The 20,730-nt window shown below is 45.7% G+C and overlaps 1 protein-coding gene across 2 annotated transcripts in view; it reads left to right on the top strand.

The window, feature by feature from the left end:
* PDE9A (phosphodiesterase 9A) overlaps window positions 1–20,730 on the top strand; it is a 99,480-nt gene that overhangs the window by 33,504 nt on the left and 45,246 nt on the right. For both annotated transcript variants that reach the window (XM_061192834.1, XM_061192833.1), the window contains exons 2-4: window positions 60–130; window positions 1,414–1,491; window positions 7,885–7,928. In XM_061192834.1, coding sequence (XP_061048817.1) covers window positions 60–130; window positions 1,414–1,491; window positions 7,885–7,928 — 193 coding nt within the window. The remainder of the gene's footprint in view (window positions 1–59; window positions 131–1,413; window positions 1,492–7,884; window positions 7,929–20,730) is intronic.

The raw sequence follows: 20,730 nt of genomic DNA, 5'->3' as shown, positions 1-20,730 counted from the left end.
TGGAAACCAGCTGCCCTGCTCCTGCCTGACCCTCACGGCCTTCTGCTTCTGTTTTGCAGGTGGTCTTTAGCAAGTATTGCAACTCCAGCGACATTATGGACCTGTTCTGCATCGCCACCGGCCTGCCTCGGTGAGTGACCCGGAATTGCCCCCGCCAGAGGGACGCCTTTAAATTCACCTGGAGGGACAGGTACCTGGGAGGGCGAGTGGCCGAGTCTAGGGGACAAGAGCGGTGGTAGGGCCCGTGGGTTCACCTTGTACCTTGCACTCGGGACCTTTCTAATCAGTGGATGAGTCCCTGGAGGTTTCAGCCACCGCTGTGCTACACGGAAGGAACCTTTGGGCGGAATTAGGCAGAAACCACTGTCTTAAGGGTTTCTTTCGTTTATTCCTTTGCTTTGGGAGAAAGGGTAAAGGACGGTGGCAGTGTTTAGACTTTGGTCCCCCAGCCCCAAATGATCCAGCAACGGGGAGAGAGGGGCTCATCACAGATCAAGGTTTAGGAAAAGACTGATGTCAGAAATAAGTTGAAAAGACCAGAAATCTACCTTATGGAACCATAAGAATTCCAGAAGAATTCTTTTCCCAAAATCAACAGTTTGTTCCAGCAAGTGGATTTTCTGTCCTAACTTCCCAACTATAGAGAGTAATCACGAGCAGCTTTGGCCTGCAGTTAACTAAGGTTATGACCCAGGCCAAGGAGGGTGAGAGAGAAGGACAGTAGGAGCCTTTCAGAGTCAGGTGAGAAAAAGGAGAGTCAGGGATGAGATTACACACCTGAAGTTACAGCAAGTAGCGGTTTGTAGCAGCCAGAAATAGTACACAGTTTGGGGCATCTTTTATTAAGCAATGTGCTAAGAATAAATAAATGTTATTCTTTAGAACAACCTGGGTTTCAGGTGTCACCCCCATTGCACAGATTTTGATACACAACTGAAGACCAGAGAGTTAAGTCACGTGGTTAAGGCAACACCTCGCGTGAAAGACCCCACAGATGAGAAGTTGGAGGAAGATTCAATTTATCCACTTAAAACTGTTTGGTAGGGGAGCTTTTTGCCCGTTTAGATAGACTCCCACGGGAAATGAAGTAGAAAGGCAAACCCTGAATTCATCACTGGCTGATATAAATGTTCATTTCTACTTTACCACAATTTAATCTCCCAACTCAACAAATGACACTGTCTCCAATTCCAGTTTTAAATTACTTACACATCTACTGAGCATTTAGAAGTACACACACAGCCCGTAACTTGGTTTACAAGCTGAGGGCCAGTGTCCTGAGGCCGACTCCTCATGGCCCCTTGGGCAGGACGGGCCTGCTACCCGGGCTCCTACCTCATGGGAGGCCCAGATTCAAGTGTGCACCCAGGGGACAACATCGGGGTGAAGACACTGGCTTCTCCTGTCTTCCAGGAACACGACCATCTCCCTCCTGACCACGGATGACGCCATGGTCTCCATCGACCCCACCATGCCCGCCAATTCGGAACGGTAAGCGGCTGGTGGGCTACGTCAGCTCCTTCTCGCGGTGTGTCTGGCAGCTCTCTGCAAGCACGGCAGGGCCTCCGTGGTTGTTTTTTAAATTTACTGCTGCAGGAAAATCTGAATTTAAACCAAAGATGGGAGGGTCTGTGAAGGAGGCTGCTGGTTCCTTTGCAGAACTTGTCACTTTCCAAGAAAGTAGCAGCTCTAAGTGTGGCCAGGGACCTTTCTGAGGCTCCACAAGAGCCCTCTGAGGGGGCATTTACAGATGGGGAAACCGAGGCACTGAGTGGCAGTAGCAGAGCTGCCCCCAGTCCATCGGGGCAGGAGATTCCCTGACCAGATTCCCTGGGCAGCGCTGGGCGTTGACCCCCCGGGGCAAGTCCTGGAGTTGTCAAGCACTGTCCACCGGCTACTCTGCCCAAGACGGTGGAGGTTGGGGGGTGGGAAGCCTGGGGGCCAGAGGAGCGAAACCAGGAGAGACCTAGAGAGGAAAAGACTTGGGCAGTAAGCACACCTGTGAATATCTGTAAAACAGCCTGGCTGCATGTGGCCGGTGGGAGCACAGGAGTCCAAGCAGAGCCTCTCCCATCCGCGCCCGGCCCTCTGCCCCACGGCTGGCGAGGTCCCCGGTGGCCCCCACTTTGTATTTGCAGCAGGGCCAGGCAGAATCCAGCCCGCATGCCCTGCGAGGCCGGAAGCAGGAGCGTGATAGGGAATGGGGTGCCCCTCGGGACCCCTGTTTCTCCTGCCCCTCACTGCATCCCCCTCCGAGGGACACGTGTCAATCCGGCCATCGGGGTGCCCCCCCCCCACCAACTGAACCAGGCCAGCTGCTCCAGCCACAGGAGAGAGCGTGCCCAGGCATACCCTCGAAGTTCCCGGCCACTGGAGGGCCCTGGCCCCCTGATGGCAGCGTGGGAGTATTTGGGCTCCCATGATGGGGTCCCTGGGACCTCCGCTGTAGGTGCCCAAAAGGTTCCCCCGACCAAAGGTGTGTGCACACCTGAGCGCCCAGGGATGGGCACCAGCTCTTCTTCCTCTGTCCCCCGAAGCCACCTGTCAGCCACCCACGCCGGCCTGGGTGCAGGATGCCTGGCCCCAGGCAAGGGCTCAAGACCTCGCAAAGACTGCCAGGCTTTGGTGCAGAAAGCCCGGCAAGTAATGAACCCTTGGGATGTACAAAGTCCTAGAACATCTGAGCAGCCTCCGATGTCCTCCGAGCTCCGTGGTGAGCGGCCAGCACTGTCCTTCCCCAAGCATCTGGGTGCTTCCGCCCGGTCTCCCCTCCCCCCACTGCATCCATCAGTCTCCTGAACTTTTAATTTCATCATCAGGAGCTTCTGCCCCCACGCGTTCTGGCTCTGATTACGCTCTGATTATCGGCTCCGGGCTCCCGGAAGGAGCGATGCTAATTGAATCCCCAGAGGCTCCAGGAAGATTGTCGTAAATTGTGGCATAAGCTCCAGCCTGACCCAGATCTGTATTCATGAGGAAGGTCACGAGTGACCTGTCACCCCTGACGTCCACAAGATACAACGATGTCGTCAGAGGGAAGTGCCCTGTCCGTGCAAGCCGGTGTCTGATGGGGCAAAACTGCATTTTTCCCGAATTAATTTAAAGTAGTTTGTAGTTTGTCGATTCTGTTCTGTCACTTCATCATATCTCCTTTGGCTCTGTATTCTGTGCCAGCCCTTCTCAACGGGGGGCAGTTTTGTTCCCCAGGAGACACTTGGCGAAGTCTGGAGCATTTTGGCTGCCACACCAGGGGATGGGGTCTCTGGCACCCAGCGGGCAGAGACCAGGGCTGCTGCTCTACCTCCCGCAGTGCCCAGGGCTGGTCCCACCCCAGACTCACCTGCCCAAATGTCAGTGGTGGCGAGGCTGAGAACCGGTGTATGTGGTCCCCGCTGCTTTCTCGTCGCAGAGCTGCCCATTGTCCCCCAGGCCACCAGCCTCACGCACACCCTGGGGGGCTGGCTGAAGCAGAGCCCCCTCCCTCCCTCTCCCCTGGCATTTCTGCAGGTTCCCAGGTGGTGATGCTGCTGGCCAGGACCTCCTTAATCACTGTTCTCAGCACTGGGCATCCCCTCCCCTGCCTCTGTCTGCTCCCTGCATTTGAGGTCATGGACTTCTCCTTTTTTCGAGCTGCCTCCATCATCTTCCCCCCGTCTGTGTCTGCTTCCCACTCTCAGCCCCCGAAAGGCGGCGTTCCCCAAGGTTCCCTTCCCGCCTGCTCACCTCCCCCTCCCGGGTCATGCACGAGCCCCAGCGAGGTCTCCGATCTGCTCCGTTTGCCTCTAATTCTCCGGTCCCACGGTTCCAGCTGCCGTCGGGGTCCCGCCCCCTCTAAACATGCGCGGTATAAACTAGTCCAACCAAACCAGTGACCGTCAGCCCTGCCTGCAGGTTCAAACCACCAGGGATCATCAAAAAGGCTCTGGTCACCAGAGCCCCACTAGGACCCAGGAAATGTGAATTTTTGAGGGATTTTTTTTTAAAGCTCACCGGGTGATTCCAATATGCAGCAAGGGTGAGAATCACCGGTGTAAAGTGGGCAAAACCTAAGAAACTACTCTTGACCCCCAGGTGGGTGCTCAGCTTGCCAGTGACCAGAAGGTCACCTCTACCAGACACAGGGTTTCCCCTTCTCGGAAAGTGCTGGATAAATTTTGTTTCTTCCCAGAAGACGGTCAAGTCAGGTCGTGTCCCTCCAGCTTCCTCCACTGCTGAAGACCCTGCAGCCCCTCGGTCCAGCCTTGTCAACGCCTGTACCCTGCCCTTAGCCTCGGATTCAGGAACCGCCTCCCGGGAGAGGCTCTCCTGCAGGTGCCAGCTCGTCCGCCTTGCCTGCTTTCTGCCCAGTTCACACTCGCAGGGGACGCTTTTCACAGCCTCTTCTCCAAATTACAAGGGCTCTTGACTGTGACCACCTGGTTACTGATCAGAAGTCGGGGCTCCCAGTTTTCCCATCTCTTATACTGAACTTTTCGGCTCATTTCAAACCAAATCTCATGACCTTCTGACTCTTCCTTCAAAATGCTTCTTCCCTTAACAATCAGAGAACGTTCAGACCAGCATTTTAAATAAGCTGGAACATATTTACCTAAGTCAGAGAGGCTCTAATCTAGCAATGGGCTGAGTAGCTTCCTGTCTCTTTTGGAGCTGATAAGAAAGGTGATTGATTGCTAATCGCCCTCATTCCTAAAGACTAACAAACACAGGTAGACATGTCCCAGCTTCGTTCAGATCACGCTCGGCGGGACAGTGTCTGGTCTCAGTGCTCCTTTCTGGACAAGGGGACATTCTGGATCCCATGGTGTCCCGCTGACCAGCGTGTTGCTTCTTGACCACCCTTCCGTTTCTGCCTCCGCCGCTTCAAGATCCTTGTTGAAGGAGAGAAACAGACCCTTAAGTAGTATGAGGAAAAAATGGGGCATGTGGAGAGAGGGGAGAGCCAGGACGGCACGGCACACATGTGATACCAACGCTCCTGTATTTCCAATTTTAGCCAAGTTGTGATACATGAAGCTGTCCGCCGGATGAAATGGCTGAGCGCTTACAAGGGTGGTGTGTGTGCCCATCCCCTCAGCTGGAGAGAAATGCTTCCTGGATTCCGGCGCAGCTCCCACTAAATGTGTTTGAAAAGAGGCATTTTGGAAAAAGACAAATACAAGTTCAAGGCAAATGGAAAGTGGTTTATCTCAATTCTGTTGCTGAGGAAGAAATGATGAAGCTGCAACTCAATTTAGGCCGAGGCAGGAGTTTATTCAATCGTGGAAGCAACATAACTGGTTCTGAGAACATTCCTGCTGTTGGGTCAACAGGATTAAGGAACCAAAGGCCAAGAGTAATCTTGGGGAGCCAGCTGTGGTCAGCGCCTCTGACACGGTGTAAGGGGGGGGGGCGTTTCGGGACACGCGGCTCTGTCTCTCCCCATCCACACCTCCGGCACCTCCTCTGTGCCGTCACTGTCACCTCCCGGCCAGCGTCGGCCTGTGGGGAGCAGGGGAAGACAGTCGTTGTGGCTGCAGGGGAGGGAGAGAGAAGAGAAAGGGGGGAAGGGAAGGCCCCTTCCTGCGCCCCTCGGGCCTGGGATCCCGTCTCTCCACCCACTGCCCCAGCATCAGTGCTGCTCATGGGGCTGAGGGAGGAGGAGAGAGGAGAGGTGACACCCACCTCGCCGTGGCTCTCCGCGCCCCTCACCCCCTCGCCGCAGCCCTGGCCCCCCCAGGCAGCACCGACACGTGCTCTGGACACGCCCCTGGTTCAAAGTCAGCCCCGCACACGCGGTGGGCTTCAGGGAGGTTCCCCCCTTCCCTGAGTGGTGGCTCCTGGAAACCTGCAAGCTGGCGAGGCTGACGGCTGCTGGAAGGGCCCGGGGAGGGTGGACTTGCCCGCCCTGCTCGCCATCAGTGTGAGGACGGAGGCAGCTAGTACCGCCTTGGCCAAGCCCCGCCCCAGCCAGGTGTCTCACCTGCTCTACAGGTGGAGCCACACTTCAAACCGCGTGGATTCTGAGCAGGATGTTCTGTGATCTCCCAGGACCCAAACACCATTACGATGAAACCTCTGTAGGGAAAGTACCCCAAGTCCCAAATAACCAACTTCCGGGGACCTTTGGAAGAGGGACTTTCCCCAAGCAAGGTGCGTGCTCCTGCGGGGGGGATGGGGGGGGTTGACTTGCCCCTCACAGGCTCCACCAGGAGGAACCCCTCGTGAGGAGGCGGGACTCGAGACCACCGTGGGGTTGTCCATCCATCACCTATTAGTGCCACGCAGTTGTTATTTTTATACTTTATTGGCATTTTAAATGTAAACAATCTTCCGTGTGCCCTATAACTGCTAAACCACAGGTAGGACGCCCAGTTAGCCACTGTTAAGAGTCTGGTGTTTGGTGTAACTCCTCCCAGAGTCTCTGTACTTTCTTTCTCCATCGCTGAGCTGACTCTCCGTCTGTGACCCTGTAACTTGCCTTGTCTCCCTAACGAGATGTCGTGGGCATCCCTCCACGTCAGTACTTGCTCACTCATCTTCATCTTTTTGACAACTGAATGACACTCCACAGTTCAGCTAATGTGTCATCCGGCCCCAGCATTCACGTCCTTTCAACGTGTACTTGACCGTGGAATGTGGGATCTGTGAGGGCAGAGCGTTCTTGTCTGATTCACTCTTTTTTTTTTTTTTTAAATTTTATTTATTTATTTTTGGCTGCGTTGGGTCTTCATTGCAGTGCGCAGGCTTCTCACTGCGGTGGCTCCTCTTGCTGCGGAGCACGGGCTGTAGGCACGCAGGCTTCAGTAGTTGTGGCATAAGGGCTCAGTAGTTGTGGCTCACAGGCTCTAGAGCGCAGGCTCAGTAGTTGTGGCACACGGGCTTAGTTGCTCCACAGCATGTAGGATCTTCCCGGGCCGGGGCTCAAACCCGTGCATTGGCAGGCAGATTCTTAACCACTGCGCCACCAGGGAAGCCCTGATTCACTCTTATATCACCAGAACCCGACCACACTGAGCACTCAGTGTAAAATGTGTTAAATGAATGAACGAGTGACGTATGAAGGTATCCCTGTGTAAGATAACCAAAAGAGTTAATACTTTCATTCCTAGGTTCACATGCTGAGACAAAGGATTTTACATTTGAATCACTACTGCTAGGTTGCTTTCCGCTAGGTGGTGGCAATCCGTACTCCCACCAGCAACACCTGTGAGAGCCTGAGTCCCTGTGCCCTCGTAGCATTCATGTTACCAGGTTCTAAAATTTGGGTAAAAAAATAGCCTCTTTCTTGAGGTCCCTCTTTTTTGAGGTCCCTCTTTTTATTTTTATTAACTGTAATCAATGATTGCCTGTTCCTATTCTTTGCCTATTTTCCATTGACTTGTCTCCCCCCCACCTTTGCCAGAGGTCCTTGTATGTCAGGGACAGTGACCTTTACTCTGTCTTTCCTATCACCAGTATCCTCTCCCCACCCCCTGTGGGTCTCATGATTACCGGTGGTGACATCACCGAGGTGCCAGTGCATTTTCGACTGAGTTATTGACACCATCCTCTCTTGTGCACTTGGGGGATGCAGTCTCCAGGAGCTCAAAGCAAAACAGGGAGAGCCTCCTGCATCAGTCAAGTGTCAGGACAGACCAGGACAATTCTGTGCCATCCCAGCTGCATTCAACATGTTTATTTTATTAACCAAATATGAACATTATAGAGGAGGTCCGTTGTTTAAATGATATATTTAAAGTATTTAGAATTCTTCTGAATGAGAAAGCTCAGACCTGCCAAAGAAATTCATTTTAAAAAGCCCTAATTCACTGAATTCTAATTCAGCCCAAGTGCTTCTCTCTCGAACCAGATGTACATGAACATCTTTGACAGCATCTTACAGTGGAACTGCCTTCTCTCTTGCAGGACTCCCTACAAAGTGAGACCTGTGGCCATCAAGCAACTCTCTGGTAAGGCCTTGCTATCATTTTTTAAATTAAAAGAAAAAAAAAAAAAGCTCCAGGCTGCGCCTGTGATTGAATATGTATGAGTTAGGCGTTGAATCTGAAGCCCGGTACTGTTACAGAATCTAAAGCCGCGTACTGCTGCAGAGACAGGCATACTCTGCCCTCCACAAACCCCCAGGATGCCCAGCCCCACCCCCTCCCACCCGGTCCTGACGACTTAGCAGACACTGGGTGACACCCCACTCCTATCTCCCTGGGCCCAGTACCTGTCCTGACCATTCAGACTGTGAGGCAAAAAGGCCAGCCCCCAGGATGCCTCATACAGTCAGTGGTGTTGTTTTCTTAAAATCCCATTTCCTTTTGGATCTTTGATCACTCTTATTTATGTATGATTTATGCATAATAAAATGCTCCCATTTAAGTGTATATTTTGATAAGCTTTGAAAGTTCTATACATCCATGTTAACTACCACCAAAACCAAGACTGGGAACATTTACATCACCTAAAAAAGTTCTCTTGTGCCTCTTTCCGCTTAGCCCCTGTCCCTCCGCTCCTGGTCTCTGTCAGCCACCAACCAACCGCTCTCTGACACCATAGATTAGATTTGTCTTTTTGAGAGTTTCATAGAAAATGAAATTACATAACACATGTACTCTTTTTTTGACTCGACCTAATGTTTTTGAGATTCGTCCATGTGTTGTGTGTATCAGCGATTCTTTCTTTTTTATTGGTGAGTAACGTTCCAGGTATGGCTGGACCACAGTTTGTTTATCCATTCACCTGTTGAAGGACATCTGGGTTATTTCAGGTTGGGGACTTTTATGAATAAAGCAGCCGTGAGCATCCAAGTACAAGCATTTATAGGGACATATATTTTTATTTCCCTTGGAGTCAGTGGGATTGAATGGGATTGGTGGATCACATGGCTACGTGTATATTTCCCTTTATAAAAAGTACTGCCAGGCAATTTCCCTGCACATCTTGCATCCCCACCCATAATGTCCGAGAGTTCCCGTTGCTTCACAGTCTCAGCAGCACTTGACATTGTCAGTCCTTTTTGTGTTAATCAATTCTATTGGGTGTGGAGTGGTACTGCATTTGGTTTTAATTTGTGTTTCCCTAGTGATTAATGATGGTGAGTATCTTTAAAGTATTTACTGGCCATTCTTAAATCTTCTTTTATGAAGTATTTGTTCAAATCTTTTCTGATTTGTTGGTTGTGGTGGTGGTGGGTAGTTTTCCTTCTTACTCTTGAATTGAAAGCATTCCTGGTATATTTGGGATACACACCTTTTGTCAGGTAGATATTATAAATATTTTCTCCTCATCTGCAACTTGCTTCTTCATTTTCTTATGAGTGTCTTTCAATAACCAGAATTAAATTTTGATTAGGCCCAATGTATCAATTGTTCTTTTATGGTTTCTACTTTTTGTGTCCAAAGAAATCTTACTTTATCCCGTAGTTGTGAAGTTTTCTCCTCTGTTTTCTTCTACAAGTTTTATAGTTTTAGCTTTTACATTTAGGTCAGTGATCCATTTTGAGTTAATTTTTGTGTATGGCCTGAGGCAAAAGTTGAGGCTTATTTTTCTTTTTAAAATTTAATATTAATTTAATTTTAATTTTTGCAAAATTGACGTCTACAGAATAGAATTTTGATGCCACCCATACTGCGCTGGATGGTGTGTGAGTGAGGCCCTGATGTTTCTGTGTCTCAGGGTCTCATCTTTCAAGTGACAGCGTTTACATAGGAGCACTGGTTGCTTTAAATATTTTTATGCCTGAGTAGCTCTTTATGAAAACTCTTAATTCAGTTCTTTTGATAGTAGATGTTAGAATAAAATCTGAGTTCTAACTTCTTTTCGTATGAAAATAACTTTCTTTTTTTTAAAATAAATTTATTTATTTATTTTTGGCTGTGTTGGGTCTTTGTTGATGTGCACAGGCTTTCTCTAGTTGCAGTGAGCAGGGGCTACTCTTCGTTGTAGTGGGTGGGCTTCTCATTGAGGTGGCTTCTCTTGTTGCGGAGCACGGGCTCTAGGCACACAGGCTCAGTAGTTGTGGCTCGCGGGCTCTAGAGCATGGGCTCAGTAGTTGTGGCGCACGGGCTTAGTTGCTCCGCGGCATGTGGGATCTTCCCAGGCCAGGGCTCGAACCTGTGTCCCCTGCACTGCCAGGCAGATTCTTAACCCCTGCGCCACCAGGGAAGCCCAATAACTTTTTATTAACATAAAAAGCGCTTATCAAGCCCTTGACTTAATAATAAACTTTTTATTATTGTTTTTTGTTGTTGTTATTAACTAGATCCTCGACTTTATTCAGGCTTCACTAGTTTTTTTCCTGATGTCCCTTTCCTGATCCAGGATCCAATCCACACTTAGTCATTATGCCTTCCAGTCTTCTGTGGTCTGACAGTGTCTCGGACATTCCTTGTTTGTCATGACCTTGGCAGTCTTTAAGAGTCTGTAGAATGCACTTCAATCTGGGCTTGTCTGATGCTTTTCTCATGTTCAGCCTGGGGATGTGGGTTTTTGGAAAGAATACAAGGAGGCCATAGTACCCACATGAATCACTGGCTTCTTCTCTGTAAAGTCACTATTTTCCCCTTTCCTTGCTCGATTCTTTGGAAGCAAGTCCCTAAGTATAGCCCACCTTCAAGGGAGGGAGAAAAGAATTGAGGTTCACTTTCTCAGATATCCATTTGTTCCAGCACCATTTGTTGAAAAAAACGATCCTTCCCCCCATTGAATTATCATGGCACCTTTGTCAAAGATCAGTGGACCATAAATGTGTGAGTCTTACTGTCATACTCCATTAATATCCATGTCCATCCTTACCCGATGCCTCACTGTCTTGGTTTCCTAGGTTCATAGTAAGTCTTGAAATCTGGGAGTGCAAGTCCTTGGGTTTCATTCTTATCTTTCAAAAATGTTTTGTTTACTCCAGGTTCATTTTATTTTCAAATAAATTTTACAATCAGTCTGTCAGTTGCTACCCAAAAAAGTCTGCTGGGATTTTGATTGAAATGATGTTACATTTATTGATGACTTGGAAAGAACTACTGTCTTAGTAATGTTGAGTCTTCTGATTCGTGAATACGGTCTCTCTCAATTTATTTGGGTTTCCTTTAATGTCTCTCACTAATGTATTATAGTTGTCAGTGTAAAGTTCTTGAATGTATGTTGATAAATTTATCATGAAGTATTTCATATTTTTAATGCCACTGTCCATGGATTTTTTTTAATTTCAATTTCCAGTAGTTTTTAGTTTATAGAAGTACAGATGGCTTTTGTGTATTGACCTGGCTAAACTCACTTATTAAGTCCAGTATCTTTTTGTAGATTTCCTACGATTTTCTACATATGCAAAGATAGAATTGCTTCTTCCTTTCAAATCTGATGCCATTTATCAGATTCTTTTTCTTGCTTTATTATACTAACTAGGATACCTAGTACAATAGAAGAATAGGAGGTGTGAGTGGAGATTCTTGCTTTGTTCTCAATCTCAGAGGGAATGTATGAAGTTTTTCAACATCAATTATGATGTTAGCTATAGGGTTTTTTGGTGAATACCCTTTATCAAGTTGAGGGATTATTTGTTGGTTTTTTTAAATTTCTCATCCTAATGTGTTGAGATTTTTAATCATAAATTGGTGTTGGAATTTTGGAATTTTGTCAAATGCATTTTCTGCCTGTATTGAGATCATCATGTTTTTTTCTCCTCTCTCCAGTTAGTAGTGAATTTTACTGATTGATTTTAAAACATTAAACTAAGCTTGCATTCCTAGTATAGACTCCATTTGGCCATGGCATATTTTCTTTTTGTTTTGGATTAAATTTACAAATATTTTGTTAAGGATTTTTGCATCTATATTAATGAGGGACTCTGGTCCATAGTTTTCTTTTCTTATAATATATACATCTAGCCTCATAAAATGAGTCGGGAAGTGTTCCACCCTTCTCTATTTTGTGGAAGATTTTGTATAGAGTTGGCATTATGTCTACCTTAAATGTCTAATAGAATTCGCCAATGAATCCATCTGTGTTTGGAGTTTCTTTTGAGAAGGTTTCAGATTATGAATTCAATTTAATAGGTACATTCAAGTTTTCTATTTATTTGGGTATTAATTTTAGGAAGTTGTGTCCATTTCACCTAAGTTTTATCTGAGAATATACTGGTATGATGTAGTTTGAAATATGTCTTTGTTACCCTCTTTAGGGGATTGTAGTGAAATTCCCCCTTTCATTCAAGATATTAATAATTTATATCTTCTCCCTTTTTAAGTTGATCAGTCTAACTAGAGATTTATAAATTGTATTGATTTCTTTTTCCAAAGAAATAGGTTTCGTTGGTTCTCTCTATTGTTTGTCTGCTTCCTATTTCATTGATTTCTTCTCTTATGTTTATTATTTCTGTCCTTCTACTCATCCAGATCTAATGTGTTCTTCTTTTTCTAGCTTCTGAAGGCGGAAGCTTGGATCATTGATTTTAGATCTTTCTTTTTTTATATAATAATATAAAGCTAGAGATTTCCCTCGAAGCATACTTTAGCTGTATCTCATAAGTTTTGATGTGTTGTGTTTTCATTTTTATTCACCTTCAAATATTGTCTAATTTACCTTGTGGTTCCTTTTCTGATCCATTTGTTATTTAGAAGTATATTATCTAATTTTCAAATATTTGGGTATTTTCCAGTTATCTTTCTGTTACTGATTTCTGTTCATTCCATTGTGACTATGTAACTTAAGTCTTTTTGATTTATTGAGATACATGGTGTATCTTGGTGACTGGTCCATGTACACATAAAAAAGAACGTGTACTGTCGTTACTGGATGAAAGATTCTATAAATGTCAATTAGATCAAGTTAGTAAATAGTGTAGCTCAAGTTTTCTGTATCTTTACATATTTTTTGTCTGCTCGTTCTATTGATTACTGAAGGATGAGTATTAAAATATGTAACTCTGTTGTGGATGTGTTGTTTCATTTCTCAGTTCTCTCAGGTTTTGCTTCATGCTTTTCAATTTCTGTTATTGGACACATACTTATTTAGGATTGTTGTGTCTTCTTGATGGATCAACCCCTTTATTCCTATGAAAATTTGCCCTTTATCCTTGGTACTGTTCCTTGTTTTCAAGTCTTCTTTATCTCGTGTTACTATAACCACTCCAACTTGCTTAAGCTTAGTGCTCCTATGCTATATCCCTTTCCATATTTTTACTTTTAATGTCTTTATATTTGAAGTAGATTTTTTATAGGTGGCATTATCAATTCTGGCAAATTCAGCTTTTTAATTAAGTTTTTAAGCCATTTACATTAAATGTAATTATTGATATGGTTGGGTTTAAATCTACTACCTTGTTACTCATTTTCTATTTGTCTCATTATTCTTTTTGATATTTTCCACTCTTTCTACATCTTTTGGATACCGAGCATTTTTTAATTCAATTTTTTTTTCCTCCACTCTTTATTTATGAACTGTACTTCTTTGTCTTATCTCTTTGTGGCTGCTCTTGGTGTTCCAATATGTATCATCGACTCATCACAGTCTGCCTTTCAGTTCCATTACCCCACTTCACAATAATGCAAGACTCTCAGAATAGCATGATTCCATTTCTCCTTCCTCATTCTTTGTGCTTTATGTCATACATTTTACTCCTACGTATGTTTTAAACCCCATGATACACTGTTATCATTTTTTGCTTTCAACAATTATATTTTTTTCTTCATGTCTTTTTATATTCATGTTTGCCTCTTTGTTATGTTGTGGATCATCTGGATTTTGTTTTCTTCCATTAAAGAGCATAGGCTCTGTCCTGGCAGACAGTTAAGCTACTTACAAATCAGTTTGATGCCTTTGAGACCTGTCTTCTAGCTTTGCTAGGATGGTTCTAGAGAACCCCTACTCCAGGGAGAGTTCCATCCTGCAGCTGAGGTGCCATCCCTGTGGGGTCTCCACGGATGTCCTGGTGACCACCAAGCATTCCTGACTCCAGCACTTCGGAGCTCAGACATTCGGAAATGAGGTTTGAGGATGCTGGGGGCAGGTCATGTGGGAACTTGAAGGTCCATGAGGAGCTGATGCCGTGATTCCCACATGGGAAGGGCAGGGGAGGTGGTGAGGAGTGATCAGATCCTGGCGTGTTCTGAAGGAAGAACCAGGCTTATTTCCTGACTGAGTGAAAGTGGGATGTAGAAGAAAGAGCAGTCGGAGAAGCCTCGGGGGTCCAGCCTGAGCCACAGAAAGGATGGAACAACAGCCCCGTGAGGGTGTGAGCTGAGGGTGACGAGGGCTCAGGGCGGGAGTAGGGGGGGGAGTGCGTGGTTTGCCTGTTGGACATCAATGTCGGGTAGACGTGTCTAGGGGAGCTGTCACACCTGAGCTGGGGATGTGACAAGGTGACACTGGACTGTTGGTGTGGGTGGTGTTTGCAGCCATGGGCCTGATGAGCTCCCCAGTGAGGGAGGGACCGAGGACTGAGCCCTAAGACACCACACTGGGGGACAGAATTCCCTGCGACGGACGCTGACGACTTGACGCCATCCAGAAGAGGGTCCCTTTGAAGAACAAAGGGGAAAAAAACAAGCCGAGCAGGTGGACGGGACAGGGATGAGCTTCCGGAGAGGAAGACTGTGGGGTGTGGCAGCGTGATCAGATGTTTGCACAGTCCTTGCTAGAGGAAGAAGAAAGAGGGTTTTGTGTGACTCTCTGCCCTTTGGGAATTGCTCGTAGGAGTCTTTAACTCTTTGAGCTTCTCTCTCTGGAAATAGCCTTCCGTCTCCCATCCATCAACACCTGGCCTGGCTTCCCGGAGCCTCTCGGCCTTCGCCCCCGCTCAGTAACCAGTCCTGGCCATGCAGCCCTGAGTCAGGGCCTGTAAGGAGCCCCACCGGCCCTGCAGTCGCCAGGCCGCATTCACGATGGCGGGAAAAAGAACCTCAGGAGAGGACTCAGGAACCTTGTGTCCAGACTTACATGCAGCTGCCGGGGCCCGTGGGCCTGGCCTTTCCTGGGGGCCAGCCAGCTTTGCTGACCCTCTGAGTCACACGTTTCAATAAACACTCCTAGCGGTCCTGGTGGGGCCAGGCAGTGCAGAAATGCCCCAGTCTTCCTGTTTTGCTGTTTAAATATTAGGAAACAGTGAAGAAAAGAGTATTGTGAAAAACATGACTTTTCATAGAAGAGAAGGACGGGCCAGTCCTGACCCAGCCACCACGTGTATAAGAAGGCCAGCCACCATCCAGCTGCAGATGTAAATGCAAAATACACACTGAATTTTGAAGACTCAGTATGGAGAAAAGGAATGTAAGATATCTCATGAATAATGTTTATATTTAATGTTTTCTTATTGAGATGTAATTCACACAGCATAAAATCCACCATTTTAAAGTGCACAAATTCAGTAGTTTGTAGTGTATGCACCTCATTGTGCAACCATCACCATTCTCCAATGCCGGAAGGTTTCCATACCCCCAAAAGAAGCCCCATAGCTGCCAGCACCTACTCCCATCCCCTCACCCTGTTCCCTGGCAACCACTTGTCTGCCTTCCGTCCCCGTGGATAGGCCTGTCGTGGACGTGTCGTGTAACAGAGTACGTGGCCCTTTGTGCCTGGCTTCGTTCGCTTGGCCTGATGTAGGCGGGGTTCCTCTGTGTTGTAATGAAGGTCAGCGCTCGTCCTGTTGTGTGCAAGAGCCACATGGTGTTTTTCCACTCAGCTCATGGACAGTTTGGGTGTTTCCACTTTTTGGCTAATGTAAATGATGCAGTTGTGAACAGGTGTGGGCAAATTTTCCTAGGAATGATACATGTTGAGATACTTTTGAGATAAGTTGGGTTAGATAAAATACTTCCATTAAAAAAACAAGAGCCCAGCCACCTTGGAGGAAGGGTCTAAGAAAAGAGCACATGCAGACTAAGGGCTTCCTCCTCTGAGTCCCCTGCCTGTGGACTCCCTCTGCACGGGAAGCTCTAAGGGCTGACCCGAGAACGGTCCTCCTGCCAGAGAGGGAGCTGCGGGCAAGTGTTTGGCTTCCTTGCCCCTGGGTGGAGCGGTGGGGACAGTTCACGCATCGAATATGCAGTTGCCCAAAGGGACCCCAGAACGATCAGCCCAGATGCCCCTGCTCATCGGCTCACACTTCTCTGCTTTTCCTCCGGTCCCCACGCGCCCCCCCCCCCCCGCCAGCTTTCCTGGGACCACCTCCACGTTCCCTGCTGGCACCTGATTCCTTGTCTCCAGGTCAGCTTTGGAAGATCCAAACCTAAGAAGCAGGGACCGTCCAGCTGCCTTCGTTCAGGTGTCAGTTGGGTGAAGTGGTCTCAGGAAAGCGACTGACCACGCTACACCGCAGTTACCCTGCAAAGTAGGAATTAGGATACACACCCGCATGGTTCTTACGAGGATAAATGAAGTAATTCATACAAAATGCTTAGCACGGTGGGTGCTACTTGGGGAGTGCTCGCTAAATGGTGCTATCATTTAAAATGACCTAGAGGACATGTTTGCATGGCTGAAGCTGTGTCTCTCTGGAATTGCTGAATTTTCATGGAGCCAGGACTGCTTCCTAAGGTCTGAAACTACACATGGAGGGCTGGCTCCCTTTTCACTTGCCAGTCACGTTCGTGCTTGACATTTGAGCACAAGCATGGTGCTTAGGAGAAATAATAACGCTTCTTAATAATATTTTCTATTTTTAATGCAGTTTCATTGCCCACAGCCTGGTCATCGTAGCCTTAGTCATCTTTACTTGTATTCTTTTGAAAACAAAAAGGGTTCAGTGTATAAAATGAAAGCTCCTATTCTCCCGTGATGTCTCTTAGGGGCTTAGCGCACTTCTGTTTTCTTTAGCTTTATGGAATTGCGTGTTCACCTGCTCCTTGGGGTGGTCTAGGCGACAGCGGGAACACTGAGCACATCACTGTCAGGGAGGCGGGTGGCAAACGGTAATACCGGGAACAGAATCGGCATGTGATGACTATAGAATCTGGTCCAGTCGGCCCTTGGTGTCCGCAGGTCCCACATCCACAGATGCGGAGGGCCGACTAAGGGTACCAAAATCATCAGCAGACTTTGCTGTCCTTGGGGGCATGGGTCTTGGAACCAATCCCCTGCAGATACCGAGGACTGACTGTACCTCTAGGAAGCAAAAGTTCAAACAGGAAGCAAACGCTCTCCGCCGCTAGGCATCTGCAAAAACCAGGCACACACATATCCGTGTCCCCTCTAACTGTGCGGTGAGATGCACAGACATAAAGGGTACCATCTGATGAACTTCCATAAAAGAGCACACGTGTGTAGCCACCACACCATTCAAGACAAAGAACGTTTCCATCGCCCCAGAAAAATTCCCTTGTGCTTGTCCTCAAATCTGTTCCCACGCACCATGAGAAACCACTGCTTCTTTCGCCGCAGACAGATTGCTTTTTCCTGTTCTTAAATTTCATGAGAATGGAATCACACAGAGTGAGCTCTTTTGTGTCTGCATTCTCTCGCTCAGGATCATGTTTTTAAGATTCATGCATGTCGTTTATTTACTTTGTATCGCTGAGTAGTATACTATTTCATGAGCACTTCACCACTGGTCATTAATTCTCCTGTGGATGGACATTTCCAGTTTGGGGTTAAGCTACGGTAAACATTGTACACGTCTTATTATGGACATATTTGTCAGTTATCTTGGGTAATACCTAGGAGTGATGTTGCTGGTTCGTATGCCAAACTGTCTTCCCAGGTGGCTGTACCATTTATGTTCCCACAAGTAATGTATGAGTGATCCCGTTGTCACATCCAACCCAACACTAGACATTCTCAATGTTTTTAATTTTAGGCACTCAAGTAGGCGTAGGATCATATTTCACTATGGTTTAAATTTACATTTCTCAGATGACTTAATAATTGTTGAGCGTGGTTTCCTGTGCTTGTTGGGTACTTGAATATCTTACTTCGTGGTGTCTGTTCCAAGTATTTTTGTGCAGTTTTTAGACTGTTGTATTAGTGTTTATCACTGGTTTATAGGAAACCATATATTCTGGATATAATTCATTTGTGAGATGTATATATAGCGAGTATCTTTTCCCAGTTTGTGACTTACCTTTTTCATTTTCTTAAAGAGGTCATTTGGTGAGCAGAAGTTTTTAACTTGATGAAGTTAATTGAACAAGTTTTCTTTTATGTGTAGTACTTTCTGTGTCTTCTTTAAGAATCCTTTCTCTACCCCAAGGTCATTAAGGTACATTTTCAGGAAATTTAGGGTTATAGCTGTCATATTTCAATCTGTGATCCATTTCAAATTAATCTTGTGTATCGTGTGAAGTAGGAGTTGATGGTTTTTTGGTTTTTTTTTTTTCCATACATGCACCCAGTTGTCACAGTATCCCTTGTTAAAAAAGAGTTTCCTTTTCCATTGAACCACTTTGGCATGTTTATTGAAAATTAATTGACTCTGTATGTGTGAGTCCCTTTCTGGACTCCCTGTTCTGTTTCATGGGTCTGTTTGTCTGTCCTGACACCAAGACTACACTGGCTTAATTGCTAGAGCTTGGAACCAGTAATCTTCCACATTTGTACTTCTTTTTCGGTTGTTTTGGTTCTATGGGTCCTTTTCTTTTCCCTACAAATGTTAGAATAAAGAATCAACTTGTTAATTTCTTTCAAAAAGGCTTCTCTACTTGAACTGGGATTGCATTCAATATATAGATTAATTTGGGAATAATAACATCTAAACAATATTGAGTCTTCCAACCATGAGCATGATACATCCCTCCACTCAGCAACGCTTATAGCTTTCAGAATAGAGGTCCTGCATATCTTTTGTTAAATCTGTTCCTCAGCATTCTCTGTTTTCTGGTGTTATTGTAAATGGGATCTTCATGTAATTTTCCATTTGTTTGCTCCTCATTTATAAAAATACAGCAGATATTTGTGTATTGACATAGTATCTTGTGACATTGCTTATTAATTCATGTGTTAGTTCTGATAGTTGTTTCATAGAATCTTAGGATTTTCCATAGAGACAATCATATCTTCTAAAAATAAAGACAGTTTTACTTTCTACATTCCAGTCTTTTTGGATTTTATTTCTTTTACCTGTCTTGTTGCCTTGGTTGAAACTGCAATACAATTAAATAAGACTGAGAGCAGACAACCTTACCTCATTCCAACCTCAGGGGAAATGCATTCACTCTTTCACCATTGGGTGTGACGTGAGCTGCAGGTTTTTTTGTAGATGCCCTCTATCAGATTGAAGATGCCCTCTTCTCCCAGTTTACAAAGAGGTTTTTTTTGGTCAAATCTTCTTTGACAAAATTCTGTGTTAAATTTTATCAGATGTTCTTTGTGCATCGACTGAAATGGGTTGAGGAAGTTTCCTTTTATTCTTAGTTTTCTAATGGTTTTTTCCATCATAAATAAGTGTTAGATTTTTGTCACGTGTTCTTTCTGCCTCTACTGGGATAACATATGATTTTTCTCCTTTATTCTGTTAAGACAGTGAATTATACCGACTGATTTTCGAATGTTAAAGCAACTTTGCATTTCTGGGATAACCCCACTTGTATTCCCAGGAAGTGTTCCTAGGAAAATACTTAGGAATAAATTTAACAAAGGGTATACAGGACCTCTACCCTGATGTAAGATGTAGTCCCTTTTTATATATTGCTAGATTTTATTTTTTAATTATATGTTAAGGAGTTTTGTGTCCATGCTCATGTGGGATGTTGGCTTATAACTTTTTTCTTGTAATGTCTTTGTCATGCTTTGATTGTGGGGTTATGGTGGCCTTATAAAACATATTGGGGGATTTACTTTCTTCTCTGTTTTCTGAAAGATTTTATGTAATTTTGGTGTTATTTCTTCCTATGTTCATTTACATGTAAGGTATTTCTTGATATGCTTGAGGTTAGATCTACTATGTTGCCATTTGTTTTTTTATTGATCTTGGGTTCGGTTTCCTGGTTCCTCCTCTTCTGCCTTCTCTTGGGTTCATTGGATAAACTTTTGTATTCTATTTTATTTCTTCTGTTGACTCTTTTTTTTTTTTAACGGAAGAAATTAGCTCTTTTTTAAAAGTCTTTACTGAATTTGTTATAATATTGCTCCTGTTTTATGTTTTGGTTTTTTTGGCCACGAGGCATGTGGGATCTTAGTTTCCCGACCAGGGACCAAACCCGTACCCGGTGCACTGGAAGGCGGAGTCTCAACCACTGGACCGCCAGGGAAGTCCCTCTTCTGTTGACTCTTTACCTCTGCTTTTTGCATTATTTTTAGTTGGTTGTTATATTTCACCGTGCATCCTTAACCTTTTTTTTTTAATTGCAGACTTTATTTGTTGGAGATCAATAAAAACACAAAACTGAGTGAAAAGTACAGAGCTCCAACATTTCCCTCCTTATACACTCACTCAGTCTCTCCCACCATCTGCATCCTGCCTCAGAGCTTTACATTTGTCCCAGTCAGTCAGCCAACACTGACACATCATTGTCAACCAAAGTCCATAGTTTACATCAGGGTTCACTCTTTGTGTTGTACAGTCTGTGGGTTTTCGGATGCATAATGACCTGCATCCACCACTACAGGGTGATACAGAGTAGTTTCTCTGCCCTAAAAATCCTCTGTGCTCCATCTGTGCATCCAGCCCTCCCCCAGACCCCTGGCAACCACGGATCTTTTTACTGTCTCCAGAGTGGTGCCTTTTCCAGAATGTCCATAGTTGGAATCATACAGTCTACAGCCTTTTCAGATTGGCTCCCTTCACTAGGTACTATACATCTCAGGTTCCTCTATGCCTTTTCATAGCTTCATAGCTCA

Source organism: Eubalaena glacialis, chromosome 6 (genome assembly GCF_028564815.1).
Source record: "Eubalaena glacialis isolate mEubGla1 chromosome 6, mEubGla1.1.hap2.+ XY, whole genome shotgun sequence".
NCBI classification, from domain to species: domain Eukaryota; kingdom Metazoa; phylum Chordata; class Mammalia; order Artiodactyla; family Balaenidae; genus Eubalaena; species Eubalaena glacialis.
This window is presented reverse-complemented; position numbering and strand designations above follow the sequence as displayed.